The sequence below is a fragment of the Carassius carassius genome, chromosome 13, assembly GCF_963082965.1.
Source record: "Carassius carassius chromosome 13, fCarCar2.1, whole genome shotgun sequence".
In the NCBI taxonomy this organism is placed as follows: Eukaryota; Metazoa; Chordata; class Actinopteri; order Cypriniformes; family Cyprinidae; genus Carassius; species Carassius carassius.
The window spans coordinates 25,034,468-25,057,203 of record NC_081767.1 but is presented as its reverse complement, the minus strand read 5'-3'; the positions used below and the strand labels follow the sequence as shown (position 1 = coordinate 25,057,203).

Here is a 22,736-nt window from a genome sequence, read left to right as displayed (position 1 = left end):
ATGCCATTGTGGTTTACGTTTTTCTTGAATCTTTGAGTTGAAGAATGTGCCTGGGTGCATTTCTAAGCATATTTGTGCCTCTGAGTGTGTGTTTATAAGAGTGTGCGTGTTTAGAGTCAAAGAGTGTCAAGATAAATATATAAACTTCAGTGTTCTGTACTGTGTTGAAAGGCAGAATTGTGGTAAACTGATAAGGCCCTGACTGCATCTTTCACTGTGTGTGTGTCTGTGTGAGAGAGAGAGGGGAATGCAGAGGAAGAAGGAGAGTTGACACTGTACCCAGGGCTTTCCTCAGGAAATGCCTGCTGACGGCCTTTAGCCAGAACCTCGCATCGCACGGCCAGGAATGTGCCATGTGTGCGGTGAGAAGGGAGGAGTGTGAGAGACAAAGAATGTGTCTACATGTGTGACTTTGTTTTTTTTTTTTAATGTTTGTGTCTTCATGCTGGAAAATGCTATGATTTCGACTGGCATCACGATGCAGGGTGTTATTTCTGGGATGCTAGTGACGAAAAACAGAATTGCAAATGTAATGATTAGTTTCAAACAGGTTTCCAAAACACTCTCATTTGCCATTCTGCCACACCGTTTGTTAGTGTGTGGCCTTGCATTTATTTATGTATGTATGCTTGTTTGTGTAAGTGTGAATTCTATTAAATTCTATTATTTTTTTTTATTTTATGTCACAGCTCAGGATAGTTACGCTTTTAAGTTTATGGATGGCCTTCTCCAATCATTTCAGACTTCCTTGCTTTGGACAAGCAAATAGTCCTGCCCGAAACTCGTTAAGGAAATGTTGCTGTGTTGAGTTGTTCAAAAAGAGTAGTTTTTTTGAAAGTGTTTTAACCCACAATAGTCATTTCTGTTCATTAAACTATGATCGGATAAAGTATTTTAACATCAAAAAATGACAAATAATTTTTAAGCTTAAGTAGCTGTATGTTTTTCTTTCAAGGCTTTGACTAAAAAGATATTGTCAGATTATGGTTCAGCATGTATTTGTGCTTCTCATTGCAACATTTGTTTGTCTGTCTCATCTCCATCTTCCATCATATCAGAGGTGTTGGATCTTTAGTTGAGTCTTGTAAAAACATCAAAGTTACCCTTCACTTCAAGCTTTCTCGCAAACATGCAACACACCTTAACTTATGTGAAGAAAAGACAAGGAAAGAGATAAAGAAAGAGAAAGAAAAAGCATAGAGAAATAGAAAGCACAATACTACTATGTGTCTCTTCTGACCTGAGCTGTCCAAGTTCTCCCAAGAGCACCAAAACTCAGGAAGACAACACAAGTGCTCTTGCCATCCTCCCACTCTTGTATCTGCTCTTTTTTTCCCTATACACCATTTCCTTCTTTTACAGTGTTGACTTCCTTTCCCTCTGTCCTCTAGATTTCTTTGCTTAGATTCACTGGTTAGGATCATATGATGTATATGGATGAGTATTAAACACAAACATGGTAAGCAGCACTATCTAAAATAACCATTTCCAGTCTGGTTGGCTGGCATTTTTTACTTGCATTTAGTTTCTTTTTTTTTTTATTTCTTTTTTTTTTTATGTCAGCGATATATATATATATATATATATATATATATATATATATATATATATATATATATATATATATATATATATATATATATATATATATATATGCATATATGACTAAATATATGCGTACATACTTAATAATAATAATAATAATTTATTATTAATAATAATAATGAATAATTTGTAATTCATTTTTCATTTATTTGTATTTTTATTTTTTTGTTAATCCCAGCATCTTGAGCCATAGGTATGTTTTTGAACCATTCATTATTTTTTTTCCAGTGCAGAATATTATTATGGTATATATATATATATATATATATATATATATATATATATATATATTAATTTCAAATAAATTTGCCTTTAAACATAACTGTGTTAGGTCGTTTTAAATATGTGACTAGTGTCACCATATGTGTCCTCTGCATTTTTAGAGGGATGTAGTGGCGAGCCTTCAGTTTGGGTCCAGTTAGTCCTTATTGTGTCCCTTTGCCATGTAAGCCTTGCCCCCCCCCCCTTCCTTTGGCGTGTTTCTGGCCAGTGCTGCTGATTTGTGTTTTTAAGGCCATTTTGTGCAGTGGAGCAGTTTCAGTACTGATAAAAGTATTTGGTTAATCAGCTTCCCTTGTCGTCCCTCGGCCTAGGTTTGGAGGACAGGCTATTGAAGTTGAAGCCCTTGTGGGAAAAGCCCAGGCTGAGAGATTGGCACGGAGCACTACCAATGTTTGACCTGCGGGATGCAGCTGGCAGCCAATGCGTTCGGATTGCGAGGGTCTGAGGGCGAGGCTGTCAGCTGCGTCCCGTCCAGCAGGAAATGCCTGTACCGCCCTCACAGGCCAGCCTCCAAAGCCTGATTGGACACAGTGACCCAGTTGAGCGATAAGGCCTAGCAAAACTCCCGCTGTCCACGCTTCCATGCCGTGCTCAGGGAATACTCATCCCTGCCATTCCATCTCCGCTGTCATTCCATTGCAACTGGAGAGAGAGAGAGTGTGTGTGTGTGTGTTTTCAGGGGCGGAGCTGTCACAGAATCCGGCTGTATTCAAAACAGCCCTGGCTAAAGGGAAGGAGTGAAAGATAGACATAAACATATTGAGGAAACGGGCTCCTCCTACTGCTGTCAATGCTGGAGTGTTGGTGACAAATGGCTGCCTGAGTGTAAATATTAGTTTTTTATGCCACATCTCTTGCTGTCAGGATGGCAGCGGTTGTTTAGATGGTGATATTTTGTAGGTGTGGGAATCATCAGGGACCTGGTGATAAAATATTACAGTATATTGATATCCGAATATATGACTCTTTCATGTAGTGTATGATTGCAGTTCAAACTTGTGAAAAATCTTTTACTTATTTTTATATTAATTTTCATTGGACTGTGGTCAGTCAGTTTTTTATTTAATTGTAGAGTGATTTAAATAAATGAATTATACATTATATACAGGGTCTGTACCGATTTCTATAAAATAAATGAGTTATAGACTTCTAAATTAAAATTAAATTATTTAGAAATGTTATATATTTAAGTTAAACATTTCAGTTTAGAAATTGTATATTAATTTTTATAAAAAAAAGCTTAAATGCAATTACTATGTAGACTATTCATTTAATATTTATTTACATTTTGAAATATTATTTGATTTATATATTTATTTTAAATAAGACTTATTTATAAAATGTATATTTACATTGTAGTCTTATATACTTATATATATATATATATATATATATAAGATGAGTTATAGACTAATGTATATATTTTTAAGTAATATTTAGAAAACATATTTTTTTATTATTTATTTTATTACGTTTGATCTGACTTTCTGGTCACTTGCTTTTTTGTGGTGGTCATTCTCTCTCTTTTTTTTTTTTCTCCAAAAAATAATGTGAAAAATAAAACCGTAAATGTCCATTTTTGGCTTCAGATTACTAGGTTGAATATCGCCAACTACCTTGTGGTACAATACACGTCATTCTACATTTGCCACAATTGTTATGTAATATAGTAGTAAAATATCACTGATGCAGTCATTCTGCTGCATTGGTGGTTACTACCTGCAGCCAGTGCCGAGGTCCAGCGGGCTGTGTTGCGCTTATCACTGTAGTAAACACACACTAATATTGTATACTATACAGCATGAACAATACATTTCAGCTCAAGGTATTTGTGTGTGTTTATGTGCTGTGGCCACCATTGGAGTGTATGTGTGTCCATTCTGCATGTAGTCGAGTCCCCTCTTTTGAATGGCTTCATAACCGCTGTGTCCGGGTATTGATCTTCGGTGGTTGACTGTGATGTGAGTAGTGCTTACGGGAAAGAGCGTATGTATTTTTATATGCATGTTGGCAGGAGTGAATTGCACCATTCAGATAGCAGGCCTATGAACGGCACTCTCTTGGGTGTGTTTGTGCCCGTGTGTGTTTGAGTAAGTGCATGGGTTTCTTTTAGCATGCTTTCCTCTCTCCAATCGTGTGCACGCACGCACGCACGCGTGTGTGTGTGTGTGTTCTGGCTCAGGTACGCCTCCCCCCGCTGTGCTGCAGCAAGATGACGGTGTCTCTGGAGGTCTGCAGGCCAGCGTCTGGAGACACAGCCGTGCGTGTTCCCGTCATTCTCCCTGCTATTAAAAGCTATTAAGCCATGCAGAACAAGTCAGGCTTTTATCTATTATTAATTATCTGGAAATGAAAGACACTCTGCCTCTCCTTCTCCCGCTCTCCCTCTCTCCTTCATGTCGAGACTGTTTGTCAGTATACGATGACCGTTAAGGCGTCATTAACCCAGAAACATGGCAGTGATGGACAGCATGCTGGCTCTCTACATTTATGATGTGTTTTCTCTGTCCCGGAGAATAGGGGCGATGTGAAGCCACATATAGCAGCCATTAGATAAGCCCTACTGCAGGACTTACTGGATGCCTCTGATTTCCTTTATTAAATGTTGATAGCTGTGCCTTATGCTTTTTAACACAGGGTTCAGTGGTCGAAAGAGTGCCTATTGACTCGAATTGGGTTTATCAGTAGACCCAGATGCCGCCATGGAGATGGCAGACTTTTTTTGTGTGCTGATTTTGGCAAAAATATTGATCACATTTAATTAACTACTATCATTCTATATCTGTCTATCTATCGTTCTATCCTTCAATCGATCATTCTTTCGTTCTATCACTGTTTATCTGTCTATTAGGCCTGTCGCGATAATTAAATAACCGTCTAATTGCGATTATTTGTTCTAACCATGGTTGTTTCAGACAACCGCGATTATTGTGCTTTTTACACAGCGCAAGGGGGAGTCATACACCAAAGGAAACAGAGGAGCACCAGTTTGGTTTTCATGCACTGTATAGCCTGTATATCATCTGAAGAATCACTGTGACTTATGTTGCTTCAAGCACATCATTCTGCACCCTGGATGTGCATAAGAGCTTAAGCTTATGCGTTAATCGCCATCACCTGCTTATAATTGGAGCGGCATTAAATAGACAGAGCCATAGATCACTTACCAGCTACGCAATATCACGTTCATTATCGAAGGCGATTCATCTGGGATAATGAAAGTGATATTGCGTAGCTGGTAAGTGATCTACGGCTCTGTCTATTAAATGCCGCTCCAATTATAAGCAGGTGATGGCAATTTAGCGGTAATCACGGATCCAGATTTACTGACTAGATGCGCATGATCTTATCGTTAGATATATCGCCCAGCCCTACATTTCACATTATCAAAGTTTTGCACACAATAAGAAAATTAGAAGCTGTAATTTTTCTCATGATTTCTATCTCATTTTCATGAATGTATTTTGTCAGAATACAAATAATTAACAGAATAAACATGTTTAAATTGTATAATGTGTGCCAAAGATTTTTTTCAAGATATTGTTTTTGCTGCTAAATTAAACAGTCAGCTACTTTCATAGCTTATATATTTTTATTCAAATGTAGTTTTTCTCTGTAACGAGAAAGTGAGTATTTAGTGGATTATTTTAAACAACGGGTTTCAAAAAAGAGTGACTATTAGTTCCACAAACACAGTATTGATATTTGTAGTGGTGTAGAAAAACAAATAGTGCTGGTGTTGGATCAGTAGTGGCTGATTCTTAGTATTTGGAATACTCTATGAAATCTTACACTGCAAAATAATAACTCAAAAAAGATTAAATCATTAAATGATTAAATAATCTAAGCCGAAAAACGCCACCAGGCAATTAATTGTGATAATCGACATAAATCGGCATAATTGCGGAGGCCCCTAAAACAGACAATTAATCGCAGTAACCGTGACTGTCATGTAATCTATTAATCTATTGAGCTGTCGATCTATTATTCTAACATTCTGTCTATCGCTCTATACATACGTCCATCCATCAATTGTTGTAATTATTACAATATTTTCTGAAAATTCACTAAAAACTGAAATTGACATTACAGAATTTTACACAACAATACAGTATTTGGCCAATTAAGCGTGGTTAGGAATTATTGGCCGATATATTGGTCTATTAAACTAACCAAAATCACAAAAAGAAATACCTAATATTTAATTAATAATAGCATTTATAAATAATCCTAGCAGACAAACCTTTCATTGTTATTATTACTAACTTTAGCGTATCCAGTCATATTTTAGATCCTATAGTCTACACTATAGTTACCAAATCACCACCATTCGCCACCAACAAGGCCTTCTTTTTGTTTTTGTAATTTCTTTTAATTATGCATGCCATAACTCCGGAATTCACCGCCACTACTCTGTGCGTGTCTTTTTATGATGATGTTTGTGCCACATGTTGGACAGGAGGAGATCAAACGGCCCACCCTCAGAGCTGTGGACCCCAACATGATTAATCCAGAGCAAGCATGTGTCTGCGCGACAGTCTGGGGCCCGGTCTCCCAATTCTTAGGGACACGCAATAGGCCCCTGATCGTGATGCGTGATGTGCAGTGGCAGCCATTGGCCCTGCGTGGGCCCATTCTAATGAGGGGGCTGGACTGCAGTGCACTCTGGGCCCAAACAGCTCGCTGCTGGATACCAATCCCAGAGTGCCATGGAGCTGTTTTGTACTGCCAAAAGTACACACGCTTTGCTCAGGAAGCAGCACGCACACACTTGTACACAAACAAGGCAGGAGCACAAAGACACAGGAGTATGAACCCATTCAAATGCATGGACTCAAACATGCACAGGGCGCACATACATACACACACACTGAGCTGCAAATGGCGGGCTGCTAATGGCTTCCAGTGGGAGAGAAGGAGAGCAAAGCTTTATCCCTTAAGTGTAGAAGACTTAATCATACAGAATGGCCCGGGGCCAGTAACAGGGCTGTACAGCACGCCCCTCCACACACGCATTAGGTATTCTGCAGCTGAATCTCCTGCAGACGGCTGCAGCAGAGCCGGGCCCAGGTGAGACTCCCTATGAGCACTCTTCCCTTCCATCGCTCTCTTTTTCTCTCCATGTCAAACGCACATACCAACAGTGGTCCACTAGAGCTTTTCATTATTGGAGGTGCGTCTGCATAATATCCTCACCCTCCCACAGCCCATCTATTAGTCTTTTTGTCTCTTTCAAAATGTATATTCATACAAACCCTACTAGCATCACTGTTTAAATAACAATCTCTCTTTTCCGCCATGCCGCTGCAGAGCGATGCCAATCTTTGAAGCTTTACCTGCAATGTGTGAGGACCTTACTGGGAGAAGCAGGGGGCTGGCGTGCATGTGTGGCGTGTGAGGGTCCGCATATGCACGTGTGCTCGTTAAGGGCCCTCACAGCGTGAGGTTTGAGGGCGAGGATGTTTCTTCTCGCTGGGTTTAGTGATGCGATCTCATCCTTTTTATGCGCAGCAGCATCTTGTTGTCGGAACCTCTCACTCGCGGTGAAGCGCATCCCTGATTTGATAACGTGGCGGATCCTGATGGAATTCCTCTTCGGTTCAGGAGGAATGTGTTCAGGTAATACTGCTAGTCAAGTGCTATATAAACAGATGCTAACCGAATTCACCCCCAGTTCCCCATTTTTCTTACTGTGGTTATGGCCAGGGGGGAATTTGATACGAGTTTCATGCTTGTAGAGCCTCTTACAGACAGCTATCCACACCTGCTTTCTTTTTGTATAGCTCTGCATTAAATGACCCCCTGTAGCAACAATTGCTGTTTTGTTCTTGACTTTTTTTTTTTTTTCTCACAGTGGGAGATAAGACAGGAAATTATGAAGGAAAAGGGCATCAATAAATATATATATTGAGTTAGATTTGAACCCTTGTAACCACAATGCCTCAATAATTTTTATTTTTGAATGTATCATTTTAAATCAGATTGTTATTATTGCATTCAGATTTGCCTTCATCCAATCAACAACCTATGGATTTAATTGAGTGCCCACCTTTTTTACTTTTTAAATAAAATGTTTCACTCAGATGTACAGTATATCATATGGAAGACCTGACAAAACTCTGTTACATCACATTAAAAGAATGTTCACCCAAAAATTTACATTTTGTCATCATTTACTTGCCCTCATGTTGTTCCAAATCTATATGAATTTCTGTCTTTTGTTGAACATAAAAGAAGATATTTTTAGAAATGTTGGTAACCAGTTGCTGGAAGTTGCTGGAAGCCATTTACTTCTAAAGTATGGACAAAAAATACAGTGGAAGTCAATGGCTAACAGCAACTGTTTGGTTATCAACATTCTTTGAAATATCTTTTGTCTTCAACAGAAGAAAAAAACTCATAGAGGTTTGGAGCAACTTTAGGGAGCTGTGATTCATTTTTAGGTGAACTATCCCTTTATAAAAGTTACAAATATTACATCTTAAAAAAATTATTCTCTTTCAAATATTATTATTGTAAAAGTCAAGCTACAGTTGGCTTTGCCATTGTGCTTATGCCCCAATAAAGTGCTTTAATTTCCTCTGGAAAGTATAAATAAAATTTATTTCCTCTGAAAAGTTTCCTGTCTTTGTTTGAGAATCATGACCAGCAACATTGGCTAAACTAATGGCATGAGTTTGGGGCAGGATCATGATCTTTTTGGCCAACCAGTGGCATAACGGATTAGGAATCACTATTTCTTTCTTTCTTTATTCCTTTTGGTGACACAGAAATTAGACAAGCCAGACCCTTTACAAGTTCAGAAAGAAATGAAGCTTGTTTATCTGTGCGTACTTATTGTGATTTCCCCATACCCTTGTTATTTTGGTAGATAAGCATCGCCCGTTGTTAATTTAAAGTGCTCATTTTAAAAACAATTAAAGGCTGTGTCATTCTCCCACTGGCTGGCAAGCGTTTTGGCGGCTAAATGCGAGTGTTGTGTTTGCCATGTTGTTACGACGTGCTTGTTTGATCTCTATCCTCGTCCTATTCTCCGCTCTGCTACGCTGATCACTCTGTTGCCGTCAGCTACACTCAAATACATTTGTCTCTGTGAGTGAGTGTGTGTGGTGACGGTGATGTTTAACACTGATTAACAGGACCCAGAAATGCAAATAACGCTGCATGCTCACTCCAACACAGCAGTAATTAACTGAGGAGGAATTTCAATAATATAGAAATAAACTGTGTCAAGGATTTGTGTGTGTGAGAGTGAAATGTAGAGAGGGAGTTTGAAGATGGCCTTTGGGGGAAACGTGCTTTTTTCCTCTTTCTTTCTTCCTTTAAATAATAGTTTAAATGGTAAAAGAAACAGCAGACCACCCCAGCAATGGTGCTTAAAAGTGGGAGATTTCCCCAGGATGCTGATTATTTATTAACCCCTTCCTAACTGTGAGATTAATACACAAACACATGCACAGTTTATTTTATTCATAGTTTAGTTTGTTTATAACATAAGAGAATTGTATTACATATTTTTAGTTAAACCTATTAAGGCTGACCAAACTGGAACTTTTATATATATATATATATATATATATATATATATAAGGTATGCATTCAAAACAGTCCTCAAAGTGAAATAACACTTATGTTTAGGTACTGCAAATGTGAGCTTAAAATATATATTACTGAATAATCATAATTTCGATTTTATCTTTATTTTAAATTTTTGAAAAAGCTTATTGATGCGGGTTGCTTTAATTAGCTGTGCAAATTGGCACGTAGTGTGAACGCAAAACTGAATTGTCCTGCCTTTTTTGAATTCATAATCAGAAAGAGCTTAATTGGCAAGTATGCTTGCGCATACAAGGAATTTGTTTTAGCTTCCAGTATGCTTTCTGACGGTGATACTGGGGTGAAACCGCGGCACTGACCCCCACTGTCGTTTAGATTTTTTGCAGTAATAAAAATCATTTAGTTCAGTAAAAGAACAGACACTACAATTAAAAACTGAGCATGGCTGCTCAATGCAGCGTATCGAACCACAGTCGCATCACAGATCCGATTTCTTTTACCCAGTGAGGAGAGTGAGGAGAGCTGACTGACAAGAAGAGTGAGGTGAGACGGAGAGAAGACAGACAAGACGATGGTGGATGATTTGGTTTTGAAACGAAATGCAAAAGATTTTGAAAAGCCTGCTGACTTTTGCCGTTTATCTAAGGAGATTTTGGAAGCTTTTTTTTAAACATTTGTTTCAAATTTTATTGGTTCAACATTTAGTGATTTTACTTTATTTAAACTTTTTGTCATTTATTTATTTTAATTTGACATCAAGGTGTATGCTGTGCCTCCAAGCTTTCTTATTCGTTTTGCTAATAAACTTTCTATGTTTCTTATTTATTTGGTTATATATTATACATGTTTACTTATTTCCTGTTTTGTATACCTAGTTAAACTTTATGCAAGTTACTTGTTATTTTATATTAGGCATAGCCTGCCATATAGCATGATGTATTTTTATTTGTTATACAAATAAAAGTTCTATGTTTTATATATAGGCTAAAGTGAGTTTGACGTTGTATTTTGTTGTTGCATTCAAGCAAATTACAACTACTTCTATTCGAAAGTGAAAGTATAATGCGCATGGTGCTTTTAAGCTAAGGAAAAGAGGGAAAATTCAAACGAACTAAAAACGAACTATTGCTTTATGCGGAATTGCCGTTATTTGAAAGTGAAAGTAAAGTGCACACGCTGCTTTTACAAGCTATTTAAAAGTGAAGGAAAGTGAGAAAAAGAGTGAACACCCCCAACCCCATGGTGATACCGGTATTATCAGTGTTGTCACACGACGATTAACGATGGGAAAATTTTCTCACCATCACAACCCTAGCTTCCAGTACACAGAGACAACAACACGCTGACAAAAAAAATTCCACATATGTAAATATAAATAGACAAATATCGGATGGAGGATGGAGTTGGTAACAAATAAATATAAGGTTATTCATATAATGATATGATATATTGTCCACCTAACTAAAAATATCCACGGTTTTCATTTTATAAATAGTCTCCTTATAGTATGATAAGGTCTAGTTTCATCTAGAGTTACAGACATTAGACACCGAATGTAAAAGCATCCAAATGCTGTGGTCAGTGGTGTCCATTTTGGATCTTGAAATGGAGGTACAGCGTCAATCTCCACTCCTCCTTCCAGCTCCTGTGTAGCTCTGGAGCATGTTAAGGAAATGGAGAGTATCCAAGGTAACATTTAAAACATGCTGTTATCATTAGAATGTACACCCCACTGTATAAAGCTTTTACAAGCAGGAGCTGTTCTGGAGAAAGGAAGTAGTGTCAGTGCCTGCAGAGTCTTCCTTTCACCAATACACAAAGTCAAAAATGAATAAGAAATGCACCTGTCTGTAGTGGCAGACTGATATTGGCAATATAATACTGCCATATACGCTAATGTTCAAAAGTTTGCACTGAAAATTCAGCTTTGCCATTACTGGAATAAATAACTTTTTTAAAATATACTGAAATATATATTTTATAATTGTAATAATATTTTGCAGTATTACTTTATTTACTGTAGTGTAGCATAACATTTTAATTTGAGCAAATGAGATATACACAATTTAAAATGTAAGACACATTTCTTAAGAATGCGAACATATTAGTAATATACTGGTTGTCAACTGATACAAGAGATCTTTTTTATTGGTTGATATTGGTGGGTATTTAATCGTATGCTTCTGTTTTTACATGTAGATTTGCAACATCTAACGTTTACTTAAATTTCATCTTTAAAAACATGTTTAATTTAATTAACACTTTTAAACTTTAAAATTATTACTGTACATTTAGAATGCGATTTCATTTTGAATTTATTTAGACATAATAGCAGGGCTCAATGCTAAGGATTTTTTTCTACTGGCCCAGTTCAAATTATTACTTGCCCTACCAACTGCAATTTGATTTTCTGCCTGCACTTTCTGTGGCGCTTTTGGAACAGCAGCGTTTACTTTACAGCGTTTACTTTACAGCGTTACTGCTGTAAACAAAGCAGCGCTGTGCATATTAGCACTACTTTAAATGCATTATACGTATCAACTTTGGCTCCTGAGTGAAGAAGTTCTGAGCTTGGACAAGTTTGTTTGCGTCCTGGTCCAAGCTGATAAACAGTCAATGATGCACAGCCGAAATGTAGGGGTTTAGTTTTGCTTTCGTTTGCCATTTGATGTTTCTCAAATGCAACAGAAATGGCAGAGCTTATGAGTTGGGCAACGTTGTGGCTCACAAAAATTAGTCGCACCGGCAGAAAAAATTATCGCAAAATGCGACCATTTGGTCGCAGTCTGCAGCCCTTTCTTTGGGTCTATTTTCAGCATGGTGGGCCTCTGTCAACAGCCGTTTACAGACTAAATATAATAATAATGTAATATTTTCTGAAAAAATGATTGCAATGCAGTTTGTGTGCAAGCATGGAACAGAGATAGTCTCTGAAATAAAACTAAAAATGCCCAGTCGATTGGTGCATCTCTACTCCACTGTATAAATTAAATATATATTAATCATTGTTAAAGCTGTAAAGTTACTCGCCAAGACTGGTATCTGGACACATTTTTGTATGTATTTGTCCGTTTAAGTGCAAGAAAGATGCGGAAAGAAACTGAACTTGGGGCTCGGGCATCAGAAACGCAACTGTCTGTTAGCGCACTGACTCAGAACAGGGCGCGAGTATTGAATGGAGTTGTCTTTAGCCCCTTGCTGGAATGCTGTTAAAATACTTGATTTTTTTTAATTAGCAATGCTTAAAAACATGAAAATGATCAACTTTTTATGACGATATATATATATATATATCAATGGCCAATATATCGGTCAGTCACTAGAAGTAGTATTTACTACTTTGTGACTGTGAATGTTGGTGATTGGTTGATAGTGGATGGTTAACAATCATATGACATGCCCGTTATATCTCACATTCACCTTTCATCTCACACTTCCTATGGCTAAAGCCCCCCCAGTCGCATTGCAGTTCACAGTTTCCACACGCAGGGCGCCAGGGGATGAAGACAAGAAACACAGAAATAAATAAGCTCAGCTAATGAAGGAGAGCAGGAAGAGGCTTTTAATAGAATGCTGCTTTTAAAACTCCTTCTAATGACTTTTTTTTTTTCTTCTCCCAATTGCCCTCTTCTTTTATTTCTTTCCATGTGGGGTTGTGTTTGGCTGTGCGGATCCTAGTGTGAGGTCTTAATATCCACTTGGGTATTATGTTTTATTCTTGTTTTTAGGAGAGTTTGAGTCACTAAGGACTAGAAGTGTGTGCTGAGGGTCATCTGTAGTCCAGTGGTCCACAGCTGGACGGCCCATCCCTGTAGATGAGTGTTAGCCACACCTTGATGTGTTTGGGTTTTTATAACAGTGATAATTTATATTCTGTAGTATCTGCAATCACTTTCTTATAGCTGTTCATTCACTGATATTTCTGACCATTGACTTCACAGTGGGTTCGGAGTTGTAGCTCTCTCTCTCTCTCTGTGTGTGTGTGTGAGACAGAGAGGAAGTAAGTATGTCTTATTTGGCTCAAGCCCAGTGCAGTGCAGTAGTGTGTAGGAGGCAGAGGTCTGCCAGTGCCACCGGCAGCTTTGTTTTTAGACAGGGATCGGGGCTCAACTGTGTGTGGTGCTGTAGTGCTGAAGCCTGGGGCTGAACGGAGCTGTCTCTGTGTGTGTGTGTGTGTGTGTGTGTGTTTGAGAAGAGGTAGGGCATTTGTCTACCGTAACCCTCTTTCTCCTCCGCACTCCTGCGTTCTTTCTCTCTGCCTGACTACACTCCAATATCCTTCCTCTAATGAAGCGGGAAATGGGGGATGAGTGGCCCTCTGATTGGGAGTAATTTAGCATTTTTTCCTCCTCCGTTGGGAAGACGTGTCTTCAGGAATCTGACATCCCTCGTCTCGTCCAGGAGTCTTAAGTGATCGCCGTGGTGTAGCTGAGATTTAGATGATGCTTCGGTTTGAATTCTGGTATTGCACAAAGATAGGGTATTCTGGATGGTTGCTAAGGTGTTGATGGGTTAGTACGTGGCCATCCAGATCAGAATAGCCCATCTTGTAGTCTCTGTGATACTCTGGTCTCTATGTGTAGCATGGGTTCCTTCTTCACAGGTGGATGGGCCAGGAGGGGGCTCAAGCCCCTGCCTCTTTAAGTGCCTAAAGTGCCCTTCCAATCTGTGATTTCTACCGAATGAAAGTGATATGCCTTGGTGCAATTTTTAAATTGCAAAGACTGCCATTTAATTAAATTGATATGTGTGCTGTGTGTTTCAGAGTGAAGTGCAATATTATGTTATTTTACATGCAAGCAGAGGCAAGATCCAGTGTTAGCTTTTTGGTTTAATTTCTTGAAATTTTGAAATTAAGAATAAATATTATTATTGAATTTTTTTAACAAAACTTTTTACATATGAAGAACAAGTCATTGTGAAGAAACATGCGTAATTTCATAAATTACATTGCTCTGGGAGCGAACAGCAAATTAAAAACATTTCAGCTGACAGATATTACGTTTGTCCACTAATGAACTGATAAGGTAAGAAATCATTTAAGCCTAGTCTTGTAAGGCTCAGTCTCTAACATTTAGAATGACAAGTTAATGCATAGAATCAGTTGGTATGTACTGTACTGTAAGTTTAGTCATAATCATTTTTTAAATGCTTATAGAGCATTGAAATCATAAAAAAAATGTATAGTCTGAGATCATTAAAAGTTCTATCCAGCCCTCTTTCCCTCATAGGAAATCTTTAATGCCTGATCCTTTATTGCTCCGTTCCATTAGTAAGAATGACAAATAAATACATAAAATTAGTTAATATTTACTAATAATATAGTTTTATATAATTATTTCAAAATGTTTTATATATCATTATAATCATTTAAAAAAATGGCCATAGATCATAAGCGTTTGTAACCCCTTTACAATAAGGTATCTTTTGTTTCCATTAGCTAAACCATTAAATACGATGAACTAACAATGAACCATATATTTGTATAGCATTTATTAATTTTTTTTTAATGTTAGTAAATAAAAATGTTAATGCAATTCACAGTACATTTATTAATGTTAACAGATAGAACTTTAAATTTTAATAATGCATTAGTAAGTTTTGAACCTAATATTAACTAACATTAATATATGCTATATAATTATTGTTCATGTTAACTAATATAATGTTAACAACTGAAACCTTTGTAAATTGTAAAGTGTTACCTAAGATTTATCTATCGTTCTGTGTGTGTTTCACACTTGATGTTATAGTGTAAGCCTTTAATTGCTGTATCCCTTAAAACCAGTATGAGTTTTTTTTGTATGAGTAGCAGCACTCATAGTGGATCTTACATACTACCGGTAGCATACCATAAAGCCAGGGGGAGAGAAGCCCAGCCCTGCACAGTGGAGAACAAGAGAACAAGAGAGCGAGATCTGACTAGAAAAAGCAGCATGATATCTCCCCTGATAAACAGTACAGCACGGCATCGAAGTGACTCAGGCCAGGAGAGAAACTATTCCGTGAACACACAAATACAAACTTACAGTAAAGAGAAAAGATGGTCAGAGAAGAGTAGGAGAACATCTAAGCAGTGTTAGGTAGATGCATTCTGATTTGGTCATGATCAGGGCCACAGTAAGCAATTGTTGGGCCCAGTATAAAATGTTAATCACGGGCCCCACTACGGCTGCATTCCGGTTGAATTCTCATTATCCTGATTAAAAATTACATGAATTGTGCTATGCTAAATATGCAAGGTAAGATGCTACCCGGCTGCAATCATGTTTATTTGCAAACCAATACAAACCAATTTATCGTTTTGCCTGATAAGTAATCAATGTTTAAATTAAATTAGTGCATTTTACTGTGTAATACACTAAATTGGTGATTTAAAGATGGGTAATTTTTAAAAACATTTTAGACTTTTTCTTAAAAAGTTTTGAATAATTTTTTTTATTTTGTTTTATTTTTAATTTCATTTTATTTGTCTAAATGTATTAAAATTTATAAAATTTATAGTTAATTATACCAAACTAAACTTGAACATATGTTTAGCCTGTAAAAGCAAACAGAATTTAAATAAATAAATAAATGTCTAGTTTTTCAGGCACCAGGCTAATAATAATAATAATTATAATTATAATATAGTATGACCAATAGGCACCATTATTATTGTTGTTGTTGTTTATTTATTTTCCCCATTATTTAATGTGAAAAACAATGTATTCAATCCATTTTATTAGTTTTCATTTATTTATATATTTTTTTCAGGTTACACAGTGATGCCTTTTGAGTCTTTTTCATGACAGAACACTTGAGGAACATGTTTGTCATGTCACCATATTTTGTGAATGACTCAAGCACTTGATTTTTGTGATCTGTTTATGAATTACACATATACCAGTTCTTCCCAGCACTGCCTCCAAGTCTGGTGCAAGAATAAACGGAAGCAAAAATCCAGCCAAACGTCATAGAATGGGAATTTGAGTAACGGAGGGGAAAAATGTGTGAGACTTTTAAACAAAGGACATGAGAAAGGCCAAGAAAGGTGTGACGTATCCCTTGACTCCAGCATCAAATCACTGAGGGTGCTTCTTAAATTAGTGAGGGTGCTGTAATTATATATATATATATATATATATATATATATATATATATATATATATAGTGTTTAGCACCCTCTGGCACCCCCGTAGAACCGGCCCTATACCTCAGTGTCCTGTTAGCAAAGGCCTTCTGTTGTTTCAGGGCTCAAGTGCTTGGCGTCCGGTAACAGGCCAGTCATTCTGACCTGGCTCGGCTCCTCGGGTCTTGATGGCAGGCTTTTCAATGGAACTCCTGGCTGGAGCATCTGCGGTCCTTATATTCCACTGTACTGAGAGGGAAAACAGGGGCCTGTTGGCCTTGGCTTGGGAGTAGAATATTGAAAAGGGTGGTGGTAGTGGAGTCGAGTTCACACCGACCACCCTGCTGGGAGCAGCTTCGGCAAGAACGGTGTACGGTGGCCCAGACAGCACTTTCTGCAGAGAGTGTGTGTGTGTGTTTTTGAGAGGAAAAGATAGTCTGTGTGTAATTAAGGAAATGATAATGTGGAAGGAATGCAGTATGGTTGTCAGGGACAGTGCAGTTTGTGCCTTTCTCTCTCTCTCCCTCTATCTGTCTTTCTCTCCTTTTGTTTCTCATTTTTTCCTGCTTTCTCTGAGTCTGTTCCTGAGAGGAAGTGGGTTTAGTGAGACTGCAGTGATGCCCAATGCCAGCGGGAGCATATCTAACCACAATTTCCTGTACACAGAGCAGATTCAGTCTCTTTCATTCTTTCTCTGGCTCTCTCTGTCTTTCTTGTTACCACTTTAGTTTCTTTTCTCATTTAACTCTATTTAAAGGAACAGTTCATTCAAATAATAAACGTCTGACGTGATTTACTCATCCTCATATTAGTGTAAACTGGTATGACTTTGATTCTCCTGTGAACACAAAAGAAAGAATGACATTCACATTTATTTAACAGAGACTGAAAGCGAAAGCAACTTAAATGATATGTGCTTATTGTCTTTTCCACCCACATTTAATGACAGTGAATGGGGACTGGGGCTTTTAGACTTGAAAATCAAACAAAAAAGCACCATAGAAATGGTCCATATGACTCATGTGCAATATTCCATATCTTCTGAAGCCATCCATTAACAGTGAATATGTTTTCATTCACTGAAAAGGTTCCTAAATCATGTCCTGCAAATGATTGTGATGGCCAAAGTTAATTGGAATATTTGGAAATGCATTATTTTATTTTATTTTTTACAATCCCTAGACACTTTCATATAGGCCTAACTGAAAAAGAGCAGTGTGAACATTCACACTGATGCTTCCTTTTGTGTTCCACATAAAAACAACAACAACAAAAATCCCTCAGTGGTTTGAAATAACATGAGGGTGAGTAAATAATTACATAGATAAGTTTCATTTTGGCTTAATTAACGCTTTAGATCTTCACGTTGGCCTCTTTTGAACCTCATCATTGATGTTTATATTTCCTGTTTTTTGTTACTTATCTTCATGGACATTGTTCGCTGAGTGTGAAGTCTTCTACACTTAATAGTCCATTCATGCTGAAAAAGTGCTGTTATAGATTACTCAACATATTCCTTCATACACTGATGCCTCTGTTGTCTAATGTGGCGAGGTTACACAAATTGCCGCCCGTGTTATTGAAGAGTTACAGTGTGTGTTTCCATTCTAGACTGAGTGCCAAAGTGCTTCCAGGCTACGGGGGGTTTTGTAGAGACCGGTATTGTGCGTGTGTGTGAGTGAGAATGTGTTTATGGTTGTGAGCTGTGGGGGGTGCTCCCAAGTTCTTATTGTGTCCTCAACACTGCTGCTTCCTGTTTGTGTGCCAGTGAGGCTTCCTTCCTCGACTATGCCCAGGAAAACCTTCATCACACATTCCACCTTTCATCTCACCGCCTCCCGTTACCTGTTTTTGCACCTCCAAAATTAGCACATAGACAAACAAAGAGAACATACACACAATAAAGCGCTTTTATGTGCATCCAGGAATCAGATCGAATGCATCATAGGCTCATAATGGGCCGCCGTTTATGTGGCGCACTTCTGACAAGACTGCCAAAAATGTTTGTGTGCTCAAAATGTGTGGTTGGGCTACACAAACGCTCTAATATGCTCTCTCTCTCTTTTTCGGTAGCGGTGGAAGAGGCCGAATCTACAGAGTGTGCCAGTGGTTGGGACTCCTCTGTTCAGACAGGTATGATTTCGCTAGCGTGGCCTCCTGCACGATACATCCAACCCCCTGCTCACTCGGAGACGACCCGCTGCATCACAATCTCTAATATCAATTCCACATGGCCTGCAGCCCTGCGCACAGAGGGAGGAAGGGAGGAAAGGAGGGAGAGTTTTTCATAAGGCACAAGAGGATGGTGTCCAGGTGCATGCTGGACTGGAGGCTTAAAAGCGCTTCCTGTCTTAACGTAAAGGCACTTTGCCACACTCCGAATGTAATATTGCACGACTTGACGAGTTTGATTACACCTCCTCTCTGTAGAGGAAGATTTCTATCTGGCAAAATCCAACCGGGCTGTTTTAGATCATGCATCTTTCTGAATATTAGATTTTGCTTTTCAACCTATTACCTCAGACGCCCTTTTCACTACTTGAGCATTTTCAAATGAGGAAACGTATCTGTACGGATTTGGATGGGATGGGAGTGTGAAAATGTTACCACAGCATCAACCGAGCTCCGTTTTTTTGACTGGACATTATCCAACAAACTACACACTATGCATTTTTTTGGATTATGAATGTATTAGTCCTTGCTCCCCTCAGCCCTGAAAGATAGAGTATACAGTCAGGGGGGGAAAGTAGGGTGGGATGTGATATCATTCACCTGTTGAGATTTGATTAGATTGTGGAAAGTGGTTTCTATATGACTGGTTAGTGGCAGGAGGGGTTGATGAAAGTCAAAAAGGAAGCAGTTTAATGTTTATTGACTGGACTTCATCTCGGAAATTTTGTTCAAGGAATGGTAAATGTGACTGTACCTTAAGACTTAACCCTCTGGGCTTCTTCGCCCGAAAACGGGCGAAAACTTGAACGTTTTGAAATGTTTAATTTTTTTGCTTCATCGGATGGGTATGAAACTTGGTGACTTTTGTTGTATTACCTATATGAACACACAAAAAAATCAAGGAGATGATTCTGATATGTTAAAGGGTCGTAAAAAAAAAAGTCACACTTAGCTTCCTCCCGCCCGAAAACGGGCGACATAGGAAATGAATGGGAAATACGAAAAAATAGGAAAACTCAGAGAAACTTTTGGTGGTACAAGCTACAGATCAGCAACTGTGCTGAAAAAAAGTGTACAGCAATGAAGGGGTGACACTCTAGAACATCAAGAGTGCAAATAAGACCCCCCCCCCCCCCCCCCACACACACACACACACGCACACGCACACAATCACACACACACATACTCAGATACACTGGCGACTGCAACAGCAAATTTGTAGAATATTCCACATAAAATCAATAAATGAAAAAAAAAAAACTTGCTCAAATGCACACACACACACAGAGAGAGAGAGAGAGAGAGAGAGAGAGAGAGAGAGAGAGAGAGAGAGAGAGAGAGAGAGAGAGAGAGACTGGTAAGACTGCAACAGCAAATTTTGAGAATATGCAAAAATAAATAAATAAAAAATACAAAAAGAGACTCTCGCTCAAATGCAACACACACACACACACACACACACACACACACACACATTCACTCACACATACACACACACACACACACACATTGTGTTCCCTTTCTAACCAAATGCTATAGTTTGATTGTAATCATAATGCAAAACCTGATACTTATCTAAACATTTTTGTTAAGAAAATAAAGTAATCATCTTTTAGAATATCTAAATGTATATCTAAATAAAAAAAACGAATAAGATAGAGAAATCATGTCTAAAACAACAAAAGGAATCAAATAGCCTTTCTACATAGGATATATAGGAAGCTATAGACAGCCTACAGGCTGGTACAGGACATTACACAAAAGTGGCTATTTTTTAAAGCCACTAGATGAAGTTCTTCTCCTGGAACATTTTTTTTTTAGGCTGGCACTCTATTTTGATGTGAAATGCTGCATTTATTGAATTTTTAAAAAAAAAATAAATATAAAAAAAAAAATGATATATTAATTCTAATGGAAAAAATAGCTCATAAAAATTATATAATTAATGCAAAGTATCATAAAAAAATCTAAAAATTCTAAATAATAATCAGAAAACATTATAGAACAAAAATGTATTTGATTGGTTATCCTGGGAAAAAGTAAAGTACAATTTTAAGGCTTCGCCCGTTTTCGGGCGGGAGGAAGCTAAGTGTGACCCATTTACGAAGAAGCCCAGAGGGTTAAAAATGCAGAAAAACAGAAAAAGTGTCGATATGAGGTCATTTCCTGGACCCATTCCCCCTTTTCCCTATAATTTCCTGTCATCCCTCTACTATCCCAATCAAAAAACATGGCCTAAGTAAAATAATATATGGCCTTTATTGGAATCTTATTAGCCATTAGGGTATTGAAATCACTAAAGTCAGATATCGAGAGTGTTAGATGTGTTTATGCTTTTTTAAGTGTGTGTATTTGCGCGTTGCATCCTGGTGAGCTCAGCAGAGAGAATGGAGTAAGATAGTGGCCCCCAGGGCCTGAGGGGATGACGTGGGCCCCTCCTAACTGGCCCTGAGGGAGTGCTGCAGGGGTGCTGACTGAGGTCCTGGGTGGCTGCAAAGTGCTGCGTGTGTGAGATAGACCAGGAAGGGGAGTCCCAGGGCTCTCTCTAAACCCTCCGCTCTTCCTCCCTGCCTCTCCTCCTCCCTCCATCCCTCTCTCCTTCATTTTTTGTGCCGTAACCCCATTTGCTCATGCTAATCAGCCTTTTTTCCCCACCTCTGTTCCGGATGGACTTGATCGCATTCCGCATCACCTCCTCTTTCTTCCTTTCTCTTTCCTCTTAGTCTCCCTTTTTTCCTTCTTTCGCTCAATCCCTTCCCCCATCTATATTCTCTTCTGTGTTTGTTTGTGCTGCTGTGCTGAGGCTCAGGGGGCAGCTCGCCATCTCTTATTTAAAAAGATAAAAAAACCTTCCTTCCCTTTATTCCCTAGGAGATGATGTCGACAAGGACACTGGCAGGCTTTTCCTGGTATTAAATTCACTTCGTTCCCCCCTCCGTCCTTCTCCTCGATGGAAAATGTGTGCTGAGTTTGGAGTGAGGGTGGGGGGGTTGAATTGGAGTTAAGGGGTGGAGATGTTAAAGAAAATAGTTATAGCCCCGCCCCCATCCGTGGGCCCCAAAGGAACTGATTGAGGCCCCTTTGGTCTGTCCCGCTGGTGGGGCGGGCCGGAGGTACACCCCCCGTTTCCCTCTCTCTCCCATTCTCTCACTCGGTTTCTTTCTCTCTCCACCCCATGCTCCCTGAGATAGAAAAACAACCCGTCCCTCCCTGGCCCAGAGGGGAAGAAGAGAAGGAAAGGAGAAAAGAGAGAAAATGATCCAGGTCTGACACTGGAGACTCTGAGAGATGGTGGTGTGGGTGGGGGGTGGGATCGGTCGAAGGAAAGGAAGAGGAGGGAGAGCGAGAGTTTATAGAGACAGATGCAGAAGCTTGTCATTTTTTTTCCAAAGACGGGGCAGGGAGGGGGAATTGTTTTTTATAAGTGCCATCAGAGCTGTGAAGTTGAGCATTGTTTTTCCTGCTTCCTGTCAAAGAACCGGAGCGGTGTTTTTGGATGTGTTCTCACACACACACACACACACATACACACACACACACACACTGAAACAATAGCTCTAGAGACTTTTCTTTATCAACATATAGGACATCGTCTGATGCACATTTGCAAGGATCAAGTACATTATTACTCACACACACATTGATGCACACAAGCACCCAATTTGTGTGCGTGCCCCCGACTATGATTCATTGCGGAAAAAAGCTGCTCATATCCCCATGCGCTGGCCGAACGGGGCTGTAATGGTCTTGAATTGAATTATTTTATTCATTTCCTCCCTCAGCTATTGGTGGGCCGGCAGGACCTCTTAATGCAGCCAATCAGATGACTCCTTCTGCTCTCCCTCGGTCTCACCCACACTGGGCGAGTCATTGTGACCTCACCCGTAATGTGAGCTTTTTGGTCACCTGTGTATTCCTCAGGCAGAAAGGAAGCTGTTGTGTTCTGGTTTTATTTGGCAGCGGGGCACCGAACCAGGCCTATTTATGACCCTCTTAATAGCCTAAGCTG

The 22,736-nt window shown here is 38.8% G+C and overlaps 1 protein-coding gene across 3 annotated transcripts in view; it reads left to right on the top strand.

Annotated features, from left to right (window-relative positions):
• The window catches only part of LOC132156182 (zinc finger protein 423-like), a 161,624-nt gene that overhangs the window by 12,677 nt on the left and 126,211 nt on the right, over positions 1-22,736 (top strand). For 2 of the 3 annotated variants that reach the window (XM_059565075.1, XM_059565074.1), the window contains exon 2: positions 18,629-18,688. The exons of the other annotated variant lie outside the window; for it this stretch is intronic. In XM_059565075.1, coding sequence (XP_059421058.1) covers positions 18,629-18,688 — 60 coding nt within the window. The remainder of the gene's footprint in view (positions 1-18,628; positions 18,689-22,736) is intronic. 3 annotated transcript variants of the gene reach the window in all.